The sequence below is a fragment of the Alligator sinensis genome, unplaced genomic scaffold (assembly GCF_000455745.1).
Source record: "Alligator sinensis unplaced genomic scaffold, ASM45574v1 scaffold1178_1, whole genome shotgun sequence".
NCBI classification, from domain to species: Eukaryota; Metazoa; Chordata; order Crocodylia; family Alligatoridae; genus Alligator; species Alligator sinensis.
Genome location: NW_005842596.1, coordinates 988638 through 1003382, shown reverse-complemented (window position 1 = coordinate 1003382; position 14745 = coordinate 988638). Strand labels below are relative to the sequence as shown.

The 14745-nt window shown below is 40.9% G+C and overlaps 1 protein-coding gene across 1 annotated transcript in view; it reads left to right on the top strand.

The window, feature by feature from the left end:
- Positions 1–2189: 2189 nt before the first annotated feature.
- The window catches only part of WWTR1 (WW domain containing transcription regulator 1), a 21563-nt gene continuing 9007 nt past the window's right edge, over positions 2190–14745 (top strand). The window contains exons 1-2 of the mRNA XM_006032953.3: positions 2190–2272; positions 3240–3510. Coding sequence (XP_006033015.2) covers positions 2190–2272; positions 3240–3510 — 354 coding nt within the window. The remainder of the gene's footprint in view (positions 2273–3239; positions 3511–14745) is intronic.

Genomic DNA, 14745 nt, shown 5'->3' with positions numbered 1-14745 from the left:
ACTGAAACTTTCCAAGTTTTCCTTGAGGTAAATCACTATGTTAGATGCAGTTGATATAAATACTTTATTGTTGGAAGGGGAATGACTGGTTAAATGTATTTTGATTCTTCACAGACTGTGTACTACACTTCATTTGTGGCAAGAGGAGTCTTCTATGATTGTTTTATGTTCCTATCATCAGCATGGATCCCATGATTCTACCATGTCACATGAATAAGACTGTTTGAAAGTAGAGGGAAGAAAGCATGGTAGGGCCATATTTCAGTTCCCAAGTATAGATTCAGTGGTAACTGGTTTCATTTAGTTAATCTATAAAGGTGCATATCTACCCTGCCTACTTGCATATAAGGAGCCAGGATATCCTTTTTTAATTCCATGAGAGTAAGAGACTCACATTTCCTTTCCCCAGTCCCAAGAAGCCCATCTGAGATGCAATATGGGATTTGTGATCCTATGATGGGACACAGGGGTTGTTGTCCACAGAATTTCCTCCAGCAGGGCCAACAGATAGTCGTTTATATGTTCCTAAGTAACACATGCCTTTAATACTGCTTCAATTCAGGCATTAACTCCAAAATTATTCCAGAGATTGGCAGGGTATCCTGCCAATAATCTTTTCATAGCTTGGACCATTTCCGTCATTTACATTCATTCCTTGGTTTTAAAATATTTGTACTTAAAAAGAATCTAATATATTGTGATTTTTCCTGTAGAAAAACATTGTTTCTGGGCTTGAGTCTCCTTTCTCTTAGGTCCTGAGGCTTGTGTAAGTGTTTGCAATACCAGGATCCTGGATAGTAGCAGATGTATACCCATCTAATTCATTTAATTTCACCTGAGTTATCCCTGATTTTACTCCACTTTAAATGAGTAGAGATTTCCTGTCTGGGTCTGAGAGAGATGGTTTGAGGAGAGCTTATTTCTTGGCAGTAATTCATATTGCTCATTTCATCTTTGTTTTCTACGGTACAGAAAGGCCAGATATTCCTGAAATCAGATGTACATACAAAATAAACTTACCTTGATCAGAGGCAAGTAGGGAAACTAGTTGTGATTTTATCTTTCCTCCTCATAAGTGCATCAGAGAGAGAGATAAAAGAAAGATGCAAATCCCAGCTCTGTTGGACTCTTTGTTAAGAGTGTGCTGAGATTTGGGGTGTTCTTGTTTGGGCACAGAAGCTTTTTTTTTTATTTAAGTGAATCAAATGGAGCACAAGCAGTGGCAGTTCAGTCTTATCTACTTTGCCTCATCTTTGGCTCAGCCCAGTCCTGAAGGGAAGCACCTCTATAGGTAAAGAAAGGGGTACTACAATCTTTATGCCCAAATCATCATTAGCTTCTCTGCTGAGATTCTCAGTTGTGTTTTGTGGTATGATTTACATGGTTGGCTGGGGAGCTGTGCTGAGGTGAGTAATTTATTTAATCTAGGTCACCGAATAACCCCTAACTGGCAAAGAATTCTGCTTAGTTTGGTGATTCCTGTGTTTGAACAAAAAGGTTGACATTGATTTAAGTGACAACAAGCCTCTTCTGTTTGAGTAGAAGCATTCAGTGGTTTGCAGTGGATATCAAAAGGTGGGGGGGGGGGAATCTCTTTGTTTACCTTTCCTCTGTAGAGCTGTACCCCAGAGACAAATGTTTTGAATACTTCAGCAAGGGTGTGGTATTAATGGCTAGTCTCCAAAATTTAATGCTCCTACAGATAAGATGTCAGATGTTAATAAAATGTGTGGTGGAATATATAATCTTTAAAGGACATTAACTATGCAAATACTACATGCATACCCAGGGGCCTTGAAAGATTCACATATCCTTCTGTTGTCTTAAAACAGGTCTACATTAGTCAAGTAATCTCCAATTTATAATATTTTTTTCATTTTTAAATGAATCCATGAACTGTAAATTCACCCTTTAGCTGGCTTAATTGAGTGAATGGTTTTATATGGGGAATTAATTCAGGATATTTTGTTAGTTAAATTTTTAAAAGTCTGCATTTAGTCAAGCACAAGGAACCTAGTTCATTTTGGTTGTACTTACTGAAACGAGATGAATTAGGATAATTTTTTCAGGGCAGGGTCATTGGAGGTTGGGTTTGTGCTGATTTTGCTAAAGATATTAGTATAATTTACCAGCAAATTGTAAATTATGCTGTTTTGCTATTCATAAAAATTCTCATACTGTAAGCACAGATGGCTAACTTTCCACTGACTACAGACCAAAAACCAAAACGTCTGAGGCCATTTGGAAAAAAGGGGCATTATTTGTTTGAAAGGTACAAAAACATCTGTCAGGAAAGGCTGGCAAGGGCCAGCAGATCTGTTTTGATTTTTATTTTTTTCCTTTTTTATTTATGAAAGTGTTAGAGATTCAGATAAACTTTCTTTGTTCCATATTTATTATTGTTTCACCTGCCTTGAAATATGACCTGTAAGAGATTTAGATGAATAATGGATTGAAAGGCTGTCTGCCTTCACAGTAGCTCTTGTTAATAACTGATATGCTTTGTTGAACTACTTTTGTAACTTCTAACAGCCAGACTTATGGAAGTGTTATGTGATGAGATCCAATCTGCAATGGAATTTTTATCTAAAGCACTTACATGCTCCCTTTAGTTTAGTATTTGAGCACTTCCCAGTCTTTAATATATTAATCTTTACAACACTCCTCATGAAGTATTGTACAGATGAGCAAAAGAGACTAAGCAACTTGCTCAAGGTCATTCCAAAGTCTGTAGCTAAGTAGGAAATTGAACCTACGTTCCCCATTCTCAAGGGGGCATCCTAAGTACTGGGCCGTTCTTTCTCTTTCTGTTATTAGAGGAAGGGTCTTTGCCTTTCAGTGGTGGGGGATAGACAGTGTTATTATAAAGCAGTGAAATAGGGCCCCTGGTTCTTTCTACAGTAAGTCAATTACAGCTGTCAATAAAATAAAAAAAATATTTTCAAATTTCAGCCAGGTCACTCGCTATACACTGTGGACTCAGTTGTGATTATTTAGAAAAATCACATGATCATTTTACTACATAGCATTAGTTAAGCATTTGAACATATTTTGACTTAAACTGAATTTTCATTTTGTATTTTTAAAAGACTCTAGATATTAAATCTAGATATTAAATAATTAGCAGTGTCAAATCTCATCAGAATGAGTAGTTGCGATATTAACAATTCTTCTATTTACTGTTACAATACATTGAATGGAAATGGAGCATATGCCCTGTGTCCTCTGTTTTCTTAAAGTAAAATTCAAATACAGGAACTAACTATACAATTACTAACTGTAACAGTTCTTTTCTTTCCCATAGTAATGAATCATCAGCACCAGCAGCAACTGACATCCAGTACAGCCATTTCCCAGCAAAACCATCCTACTCAGAATCCTCAAGCTGGGTTGTTGAGTATGCCTAATGCACTGACTACCCAACAGCAACAGCAACAGAAGCTGAGGCTCCAAAGAATCCAGATGGAAAGGGAGAGAATTAGGATGCGTCAGGAAGAGCTCCTACGACAGGTATTATGAAAATAGATGCGTTAGTTCTGCCATATTTTTCCACAAGCACAATCAGCAGACATGTTTCAGTCAAAAAAGCTGAAATAGAAGACAAACTCCGTGAGTGAATGCACATTTTTTGTGTTTCTTTTTCATTCTACACTGAACAGAATACAAAATGGCTACGGACCTTCCAGTCCCTGGAAAGTTCAATATAAACAAAGGTCTGACGATCATAACTAAATTCATGGCAACTATGTCAGCAGAGAGTAAAGACCAAGCTCTGCTATTATCCATGTGTAAATCCAGAGAAATTCTCTTCGTTTCAGCTGAGCTGCCCTGAATTTACACTTGATTCTATGAAAGCAGTGGTTTGGGGATAATACTGTTGGCTTGATCCTGGTTTAATTAAGAACAAAGGCAAAACTCCCAAGATTTGTTCATGAAAGTCTGTTTTAGATTTTTTTGGTCCTGAATTTTGTAACCGACAGCCTTTTGCCCCTTGATTACAGTATAGCTCAGAGTTGCATCTCACATAAGTAGTTGGTAAGTATTGCAGTTGGTAAGTATTCCTGTCAGTTTGGATGTTTTGTTTATTGTTCTAATTCTTAGGTTTCAGTTTTATGATCACTCACATGGTACAAAATAGATATGTAGCTTCCTTCACAACACTTGAAGGAAAGAAACGGTTTAAACAATTGCAAAGGATGTGTTTCTTCTGTTACGGAGTACTCCACTGATGATGTTATGTTTTGAACAGTATATTAATCAGCTTCCTTAGAGAACATAAATAACATAAATAACCTGTTTCCCTTAGGAACATAGCATGAACTAAGTACGTTTTATCGAGGATATTGTTGTCGTAGTCAGCAACCTTGTAAATCCTGCTCCTATAGTTCCAAATATCTTTAAAATTGTGCACTCTTACAAAATAAACCTTAGAATTTGTTTTAATTACCATTTCATGTCTAAGCCTTCTTTGCTTTGGGATTTGTGCCCAATCTCATGGTTATTCCAGGGCAACATTTGTTTATACTGTATTTAGAAATACAGTATCACATTTCTTGGCTGCACATAGAAGTATTTTTTCTGTTTAGGATAATGACAACAATTGGCCGAATTTTTCTGGTGGTTTATTAGGGTACAGTAAACTGCAGTGGTGTGTGGGGTATGTGCAACTCACTACCACAATACAGATGGAAATTCTTATTTTGGATATTAGATATTTCTTTCAAATGATTGGCAGGAATAGTAAAGAAGAGAAGCAACTAAAATCCCAGATGTCCTGAGATAAATTAGCAAGGGAAGATGTGTTAGTGATGATGATAGAGTGGAACATTTTAGAACATGTGTGGGGAGCAAAGTGGGGAAGAGTTACTAAGGCTATGCAGCCTTTTAGGACAGGAACAGTTTTGGATTATCAGAGCAGATGTTACCAGAAAAGGATGTTTGGCCATGAAGTACCTATTTTCTTTTAGGGCAGATAGTTTCCTCAAAGCCAAAAATTAATAGCAAACAGATTGGGTTTCTCACTGTAGTTTTGTATGCTTGCTGTGTTAACAAGTACTATTTTTGCTCTTGTTGTTTTTTAAAGTTCCATCTCAGTAGAACTATTACAAAGAAATCTGGGCAATCATAGAAATGACCAAGAAACTTGCATACTTTCTGTTCTGTTAGGCAAACCCACCATTTTTACATCTTCATTCTGGTCTTTTACTTCTAGTAAATATAAAGAACTTCTCTAAGGCTGATACTTGTGCTCCTGTAATTGTCCGTGGAAGACAATTGCCTTGACATACAAATCTTTTGCCTAAATTGGGCTTTCATGCCTCAAACAAATCCTTTTGATGCTGCAAATCTTTGTGTAACAGGCAATGAGGAATCATATTGTGCTTCATTACAAGTGAGTAGAGGCTACCTGCGAGTGCAAGAATGAAGCATGAAGTGCAGTTCTCCAAGCTGAGCAGTAGTTTCAAGCCCCAGGCATGCCTACTCCCTTGCTTTCAAGAACTCAGGATATAACAGGGGCTCAGGGTGTGTGGGTGAAGAACGGGCATGTCTGGTATGGGTTTAATCATAATCCCCATCAGGCTAATGAAGTACTTAGCTATGTTTACCCCTCTTGGGCCCTATTACTGCTGTGCTAGGCAGGAGTACATTGTTGGCAGTGAAACAGCATTGCCATTAGTGTAGGATCCAGTTTCCCTGCCCTGCTGACCGCATTTTACCTCAAGTGAATATGCACAGCTTTTCATACTGGGGCTGTGCTGACCAAACCACCAGTACACGCCCAGACAGACCCCATACATACACTTCAGCTGCACTGCATAGTATTTACAGTAGGGTGGCATAGTGAGGAGAGTTTGCAGTCTTGGGCCTTTGCTTTGATGGGGAATATATTTCTTTCTCTTCCTTTTCCTCCCCTGTTAATAAAGGAAAAGAAAAAGTTATCTCTGCCCTTCTGCCTGTAACAGGAACTTCATGAACTTCCTGTCAGCAACCTGAGCAGAATGGAGGCCTTAGCAGCATGACAGAGTATAGTAAATCCATGAGGGACTTTGTTGTTAAAAGATTGTTATTCCTACCCTAATCCTTCACTGCTGCTTTTGCTTTTTTTTAATGCAACCTGCCTAAAGAAAAAATGCTGAGTAAGTGTGCTCACTTGCTGCTAAGCGACTAAAATGAGGTGAAGAGGTTTTGGGTGAAAGGGCAGCTCTTTTGGCAGGTCTCTCAAATCTCTTTTCAGCTTGACAGCAGCTGCTGGCTGCCTGGCTCTCTGCAGTCATTCCTGACCCTGCAGCTGCTCTGCTGGAGAGACACACCCAGCAGTGAAGGAATACACAGTTGAGGGAGCTTTCTGGTTAGAGGTTGTTCTTCTTTGTCCTCCCCTTTATTTCAGTAGCTGAAGGATAATGTTTGAAAAAGTGAAGAGCCTCTTTCCTGCAGCAGTGGGAGGTGAAGCCGAGTAGTTGATGTTAAAGAGGGACTCTTTGTTTCTTAAAGCAGAACATGACTCGGCTTTCATTTAAATCTTGCCTTGCTTGTCTTGTCATGCTAGAAGCATTTTGTTTGCCCAGTGTCCTTCCGGCTATTTTTTTGCTAGTTTTGTACAGAAAAATAACAAACTAGATTCTCATATGCCCTTTGGAAACAGACATTGTTAGGGAGCTCTTTGTGAGAAAGCTCTCAAAGGGTTACATGAAGAATGCCTCGTTCCTACTTGCCCTTTATGTGCTAAATAGTTGTGTGAGAGTCTTGTAGAAAAAATAACAAACCAAACAAATCTGTATACCTTATTAAGAAGAGCAGGGGAAACTAAGCAAAGGCAGCTGTAAGGAAGATCTCAGATGCCACTTTCCTGGGTGCAGAAGACCCGATGGAGTTTTGCAGTTTTAACATGAGAAAGGAAAGATAAAGGTACTGTGAACAAGATGGATTTATGGGTGTGAGGGAAGATCCAGGTAAAGATCTAGTATTTTTGTCCTTGTGAGATGGGACAAAACAGGCAATGGGGTGCCATAGCCCTGAGGTTGCAGCAATGCCCTGAAGGGGGAAGCATTTCCCTCCCTGATTCCTTGTGCAGAGGCTGGCCATTAGCCCTGTGCATTGAAGTCATAGCCAGCATCTAATTCCTCAGTTGTCTGTCCTAAATGAGAGGACTTGCAGAAGAGTTGTAGAAACCAGGAACTTAAAAGCAAGTCTTTTCCTCTGTTCTGAAAGGACAGTCTGGCAGCTGAACATGTGTGGCAAGGTATTGCTGCCAGGAAGGGTTTCAGGAAATGCGACAATGGATTTCTAGAATCCTTTGGCACAGAGTTAAAAAGAGGTTTGCATCAGGAGTGTGTTCAGAAATGGTGAATAATTCAATATGCTGCAGCTCTTTGAAGGCTTTTAACTTGTTGGCAGCATTAGCAAGTCCCCACTAAAGGAGCAGGCATTTTGACACTGTTATGATGTCAGAATATTGCATTTATTTTTCCTTTTTGTGTCTACTGACTCCTTACCCCTTTTACGTATTGACAACATCCACCACAGAGTCAAGCAAATTTATTATGGTACTGAAAAGTTCCCTAAAGTAATTGCTAAAGGCTGCTAGTGTTAGCCAGCAGGAGGCACTGCTTCTACCAGATGGCTTGGAAGTGGCTAAGATAGGTGAAGACTTAACTGCCATTTTTCTGTCAGCCCCTTCAAACTAGGTCAAGACTATAGCCTGTGGCAGACATTATATTTAAGGTGTGTTTAACCAGTTAACCACATTTTAAAGTGTAACCTGGCCACATGTTCAGACAATGAATGGTATAATAAATCAAATCTTGTGTAATAATTTCATGGATTTCATAGACATTAGGGCTGGAAGGGACCTCGGAAGATCATAGAGTCCAGCCCTCTGCCCCAGGGACAGGAAGTCAGCAGGGGTCATAAGATCCCAGCAAGATAAACATCCAAGTTTCTCTCGAAGGCGTTCAAAGTAGGTGCTTGAACCACCTCCGGTGTCAGGCTATTCCAGACCTTGGGGAAACAACTTTATGGCTGATTTTCCATCATGCCCTTTATTTGAACATGTGGCCATTGGGTCCCCACCAGCTGCCAATCATTCAATCATCCACATGATCAAGAGTGTACTGAGCAATTCTGCTCATGATCAGGTGATTGTTGGCCAGCTCCAGCAACTACTTTGGGCTTCATTCAACCTCCCCTGTGGGTTCTAGGGGCCAGCCGACAATCAGCTGATTGTCAGGCACCTTGCCAGTGTGGGAGGAGCCCAGGATAACGATCCTGGGCTCCCTCTGCACTGGCAAGTATGGTACAATAGAGATTGATCCCCAGTCTAAAAACTGATGCCCAGGAAGTCCAATTGTTAGGATTGCAAATTAGATCCCAATGTGCCTTCAAACAAATGTCTGTCAGCAGCCTGAGACTGATCCTGCAGGGAGGAGGAAACATCAAGAGCTTTCTCTCAACTCTGGTGTTCCTGTCTGGATCACTGCTGTATTTGTTCCCAAGGAAGAAGGAAGTCTAACATTTATAGAAATGCTAGAACACTGTAAGGAGCCCTCAGCACTGTACAGCAGAGTTGGACCAGACCATACAATACAGAAGCCAATGGGAAGAGCACACATGAAATGGTATAGCTGTAGCCACCTCTTTCCCAGTATTTCTGAGGGCATTGTGTCCGTTCCAGACTCAACGGCCCCCGGGTCTGTTGTTGGTTCACCTGAAAAATGCATATCCTTGGCTTAACTCAAGATGCTGCCTGCAGAATGTTCTTCCAAGGCGTAAACTGTACAGTAAGTTGATACTGCAAGTTAGTATGCAGCACGCGGAAATAAGGATACAGGGTCTGCTGTGGTCTTTCCTGTTTGAGAGTAGATCAAATAACTTTATGATAAATGTACCTCCGCTTGCAACAAAGACAAGGCAGGGCTCAGGTTTTGTATATAGCCATGGGAATCTTTATTTAGGATGCTGGAAGCTTTCTAGCTCACACATTGTCATGTTATGCATGGTCTGTCTAAATCCTGGACTAGATTAAGTAACCCTGGAATGGATTACTGTGTATGCTATAGGTATCACTCTAGGAAGAGTGACAGAACAGAGTCTGAGTCCAGATAATGTATCTGGCTATGTCAATAAACTTGGGCACAAGTCTCTCCTAGTTGGACCAGTCGCTAGCTTGGCACCACATTTTCCAGAGATCAGTATCTGAATTCCCTGGCTGATAAGTGACAGTACCAGTGCAGCTGCATGTCAGACAACAGCCAGGCATCATTTAGTATTCCAAGTACATGTTGTGAAGCTTGCTGAAACTTGTGCAAGAGCTGAGAGTCACAGGAGAAAATGGGCTTTTAACAACCCTGTCTCATTTGTGGGAGGCTGCCCAAGCAAGTTGTGACTAAGAGACCCAGAACTAGGAGCAATGACTGGCCTCTGCCCAGGTTCAAGAGGTGTGAGAGGGATGTGAGATCCAAAAATTGGCTCAGTTTGCAGCAAACTAGTTTCTGTCCAGAAAGCAGGAAGGTGCCTGGTTGTAACAGCAGGGGACAGCAATGTGGTGGCAGTGTTGGGAGCTAGCTGGCTTATCTGTATAGTTTGAGAGCACAGAATTGGTAGCACAATATCATTCTCTGCATAACTGTGATTAGTGAGTTTATATGAATAACCTGACACCTCATCTGTTTCATAATGAGTTTACTTGGCTTACATCAGCAGCCTCTCAGTCTTCAGCTGTTAGAGTCCAGCAGTCTATACAGATGCCTCATGCTCACATTAAACTTTGTTGTTTGTCTTTTATTTTGATCCCTTTGCGTGCCCTTAGTGAACAGGTGATCTCATGTGATCACACAGCATATCCCTGGAGACCACAACGTAGAAAAAAGCAAAGACGAGGGGAAGTTATTTGGTGTATGAGAAAGGCAGTACAGGTTTCAATGGAGAAAAAGGCCCCTCAATATTCCTGGGAGAAGTTAATTAGAAAGTTTTCCAAATAAAGAAAGGATATGTATCATCATTCTCTATTTAAAGCCAGTTCCATAGAAATGTACAAATTGTTCAAAATCTTACTTGAAGACACATTTCCTCATGCGCCTCCTGTCTGTTGTTTGATTTAACACAATACTTCTATGATGACCTCGGGAGTAAAAGCATGACTTCCCAAGTAATGGAACTTACTAGCCACAGAAACAGGAATGTTTTTGGCAGTCTACTGAGAACATTTATGGAATATTAATTACTAGGAACAGGGTGGATAAAAATCAATGCTTTTTTTAAATAAAACAATTGGATTTTATTTAAATCATTTTTTGATTTAATCATATTTTTTTAATTTTTTGTTGATGCTTTAAAAAAACCCATATAGTTTTAATTTAAGATACATTAAAGTGCAAAGATATGGAATAGGGATTATAACTTCTTGTGGCTTGGGGGTGAGGGTGGCCAGCAGGACCACGGGGCTGTGGCTTGGGGGCGAGGGGCGCCAGCAGGGCCTGGGGGCCAGGGGGCTGTGGGTTGGACACCAGCAGCGCCAGGGGGGTATGGGTCTGGACAAGCCATCAATCATTGCAAATGGGTCCTGGTATGAAAAAGGTTAAGACCCACTAATATAAAGCACGCTGCACTTAACTTAATTTCATTCTGGGAATTGAAAAACTGGCATGGCAGGCAGCAGGGAAATGGCCAAAGTTAAAATGTCACATCTTTCTTCTCACTTTCTACCATTCTGCTAATTGGGGGAGTGGAGGAGATGCTTCCAGAGCAGTAACATAAGCCAGAGCCAGTGAAGTTAAAATATGTTGGTAATTATTAATAATTGTTACCTTGCTAGTGAAGAGTCCAGATGACCAGTGCTACTGGAAGAATATACTGCAGTTACAGTAAAATGCCAGATTCTGCCTTCCAAGTTCAACTGACCTGGGTTTTAATGGGATTTATATGCATGTCAAAGAAAAATATTTGATCTTAAGCAAAGAGAATGTTTAGCCTCATGGAAAGAGAATTGTAAAGCACGATCAGGTGATGTTAGGGTTCCTAGCAAACAGCAACAAACTTAGTAAACAACAATTTAAACCACCAGCGAACCTCAGTGTAATCTTCACTGATTCTGCATCCTGAAACACTAGTAAAGATGCATCCCAGGGGAAAGATGCTTAAAATATCTTGTTATACTATATTGTGTTTGTGGTAATATCTTTCTTATTAAACAGTACTCATTTTATCTTTTCATAAAAGTTGATTCTTTGCTAATCTGATTTCAAAATTGATGCTACAAGCACATTAAAAAAGTCAAATACTTTCCTATTAAAGATTGTGTACATGGTTTAAATTTATTGAGTAGAAAAAGTTTCTAGAGGGTTTGTAGAAATGGTTGCTTTAATTCCCTTAAGAAACATTGTAGTAAATGAATAACCTAGGTAGACAAGTGAAACAGCTTTATTTTTTCTTACACTTCTAAATAGGACAAGTATTATTTTGTAGGGCTGTGCAAAATTTTGCCGGATGTTTCATTTTGACACTGCTTCAACTCGTTTCAAGCTCGAAACTGTGAAAACAAAAGGCTTCAAAACAGCCTCAAAACAAAACGAGGGCAGTCAAAATATTTCAAAAGTTTTGAAACGTTTCAAATATCGAAGTTGGGCTGGCTCGCAGGGAAACAGAAACTAAGGAGAGGGAGGAGGAATGGGGGGATTGCTCTGTTATTGACATGTGTATCTGGCCAGTGACTGTGATCCTTCCCTGAGGTCCCTTCCAATCCCAGTGCTCTGGGGGAGGGATAGAAAAGCAGCTGCGCCTTAACGCACACGCACATAGTCACACATCATGAGTTCTGCTTGTCAGCAGCTTGAGGTACAGTTTCCCAGAAAGCCCTGCACCTATCTCCTTGAAATTTGGGAGGCTTCATAGCGTCAGAAGGGGCTACCATTCCTGGTGTTTTCATCCAAATCTGCCAAGAAATGACAAAGTTATAGGCAGTTTCGTGGTTCCCAATTATAGCCTATGGGTGAAACATCAAAACAGCGTTGAAACAGAAAAACAGTTTCGACAAAACGAAATAGAACAGTGCTTCGAAATTAAACAAAACTCGAAACGAAACACTGTCCCATCGAAACGGAAGTCTAAACGAAACGGTGCCATTTTGCACAGCCCTATATTTTGGAACATCCTTCAAGGAATATTATACCCATTCTATTAATTCATTTTGCCACTAGATGTCACTGCTGTTCCATGGAGATCAGTTGCAACTGCATTTCTCTGGATTTCTTTCTTAAAAAGGATAAATTTAGAAGCAAATTTAAGGTGTTTCCTTTTGCTCTAAGCAAATATCTTCTTCCCAGGGGCATGAAACAAATCATTAAGCCACAGGTTAACTGTACTTCATATTAGAGATTGTTGGATTAAATTCCTGGTCCCAGAGTATTTTAGGTTTTTAGGCCAGATGCAAATCGTGACCCTAGGTGGAATTTAGACTCCTAACTCGTTAAAAAAAAGTCTGAATTGGCTCTACTTCAGCAGCCATAAAACTCCATGGACTCTGCAGATCATTAGCTGTTTCATATAATCCTGAGAATTTGGCCCAAAGTGTAATTTTAGGCCCACATGTATACTCCAGAAACAATCCAGATTGGCACCTAATTCTCACCTGAGTGCCACTGTGATTTGGATTAGTACTGGGAGGCATCAGAATAGTATATGCACTTAATTCTAAACCATCATTAGCTAAAAAAGAGTGCCCAGGGATGTGGGATACAGAGTCATGTGCCCTTGCACTCTCTAGGAAGCTGGGAGATGTGGATTAGGCTGAGGATGGCTTGGAAACTGGATCTAGAGTTCCAGATTTGTAACTACTACACTACTGGTTAAAAAAAAAAATGGGTACCACACCCTTGCACATTAGAGAGGGAACATGGGGTGCTGTGCCTTGTACTATCCCAATGCTCCTGTCAGGAAGCTACATTTCTTGTGGGTGGTCTGGATCCTAAAATAGTGGAGGCACCTAAAGTGTAGCCAAGAAGTAGCCTAACTAAGACACCCCCTTGTTCCTAATAATTCTTGATGGCTAGCATAGGAGCCTTTCTGTACAGGACTGGGTTTTGGATTGCCCTGGGGAGTTGTTGGATTCTCCTCATTCACTGTATTCTAGATTTCTAACCCTTTTGATTTATATCACCTTCCCAGGGGAGGTCACCTACATTTTTTTACAATGGACAAATAAGCAGCTGCAAAGTCATTTTGGATCTGGCCCCTACCTACACTGTTGCCTGCAATCAGATATCTCTAATATAATAAAAAAACGTACCTAGTAGCAATTCATATATTTTTAACACCTGATTCTTATCTCTCTCATACCTGTGTAAATCTGAAGTCTCTTCAGTTAGCGCAGTTACACTGCTAGGAAACAAATGTATGTTAAATCAGAGTCCATTCCAGAGAGTTTAAAGGTACCTTATTGTTGCTGAATTAAACCATGGCTCAAAGGTTTTGGCCACACTGCAATGTTTACACAAGATAGAACTCGAGTGTTGTCCCTAACTCAAGTCCTGTCCACACATAAAGCTCCTTAACTTGAGAGTGGCGGTACTCTTCATTTGAGTTTACGGAGCCCTGAGGGTGGCAAAGATTATAGTTTGAGTTAGTACTTCAAGTCAGCTACTCACGCAATCAACCCTTGCTGCTAATCCCATCACTGCACAGTAGCCCAATCTCTATTTCAGCTCCACTGTTATTTTGTAGTACAGCCAATCGCACTCAAACTAGACTAAGCCCTTGTCTACTTTACAAAATTCAGTCAGCAGCACTATATATACCAACTAGGGGTGAGAAAAGATCATATCCTGTAGCCAGAGTAGTTCTGCCAACAAAATCCCCAGTGTAGATGCAGCTCTGCTGTCAGAAGGCAGCTTCAATTGGTAGTGCTTGTCATTCCAGGGAGTTGGTGTAGTTCTGGTAGCAGAAAACTCGTTCTTTACACCAGGACACCTGGCTGCCTTTGCACTGCTTATAACATTAAACCAGCAGCAGCTCTGTAGGTCGTAGCTTTAATTTGAGAGGAGCTAAATTTAAATTGAACCTAGATAACTCAATTTAAGTGAGAAGGAATCATAGAAGTAGGGTTGGAAGGGACCTTGTAGATCTTCAAGTCCGACCCCCTGCCTGGGCAGGAGGGAAACTGGGCTCAAGTGACCCCAGCCAGGTAGGCATCGAGCTGCTGCTTAAAACCCCCAGGATAGGAGCCTGCACTACTTCCCTTGGAAGTTGGTTCCAGATCCTAGCCACCGTAACTGTGAAGTGGTTCCTACGGATGTCTAATCTAAACCCACTCTCCAACAACTTGTGGCCATTATTCCTTGTTATCCTGGGGCGCTAGGGGAAACAAGGTCTCCCCCAAACCCTTCTGGTCCCCCCCTAGTGAGTTTATAGACGGTCACAAGGTCCCCCCTCAGCCTTCTCTTGTGAAGGCTGAACAGGTTCAGGTCGCGTAGCCTCTCACTGTAGGGTCTGCCCTGCTGTCCCCAAATCATGCGGGTGGCCCTCCTCTGGACCCTCTCAATGTTGTCCACATCCTTCTTGAAGTGGGGCGCCCAGAACTGGACACAGTACTCCAGCTGTGGCCTGACCAGTGTCACGTAGAGGGGGAGGATCACCTCCTTGGCCCTACTTGAGATGCACCTGTGGATACATGATAAGGTCCGGTTAGCCCTGCTGACCGTGACCTCGCATTGTCGGCCCATGTTCATCTTGGAGTCAATGATGACTTCAAGATCC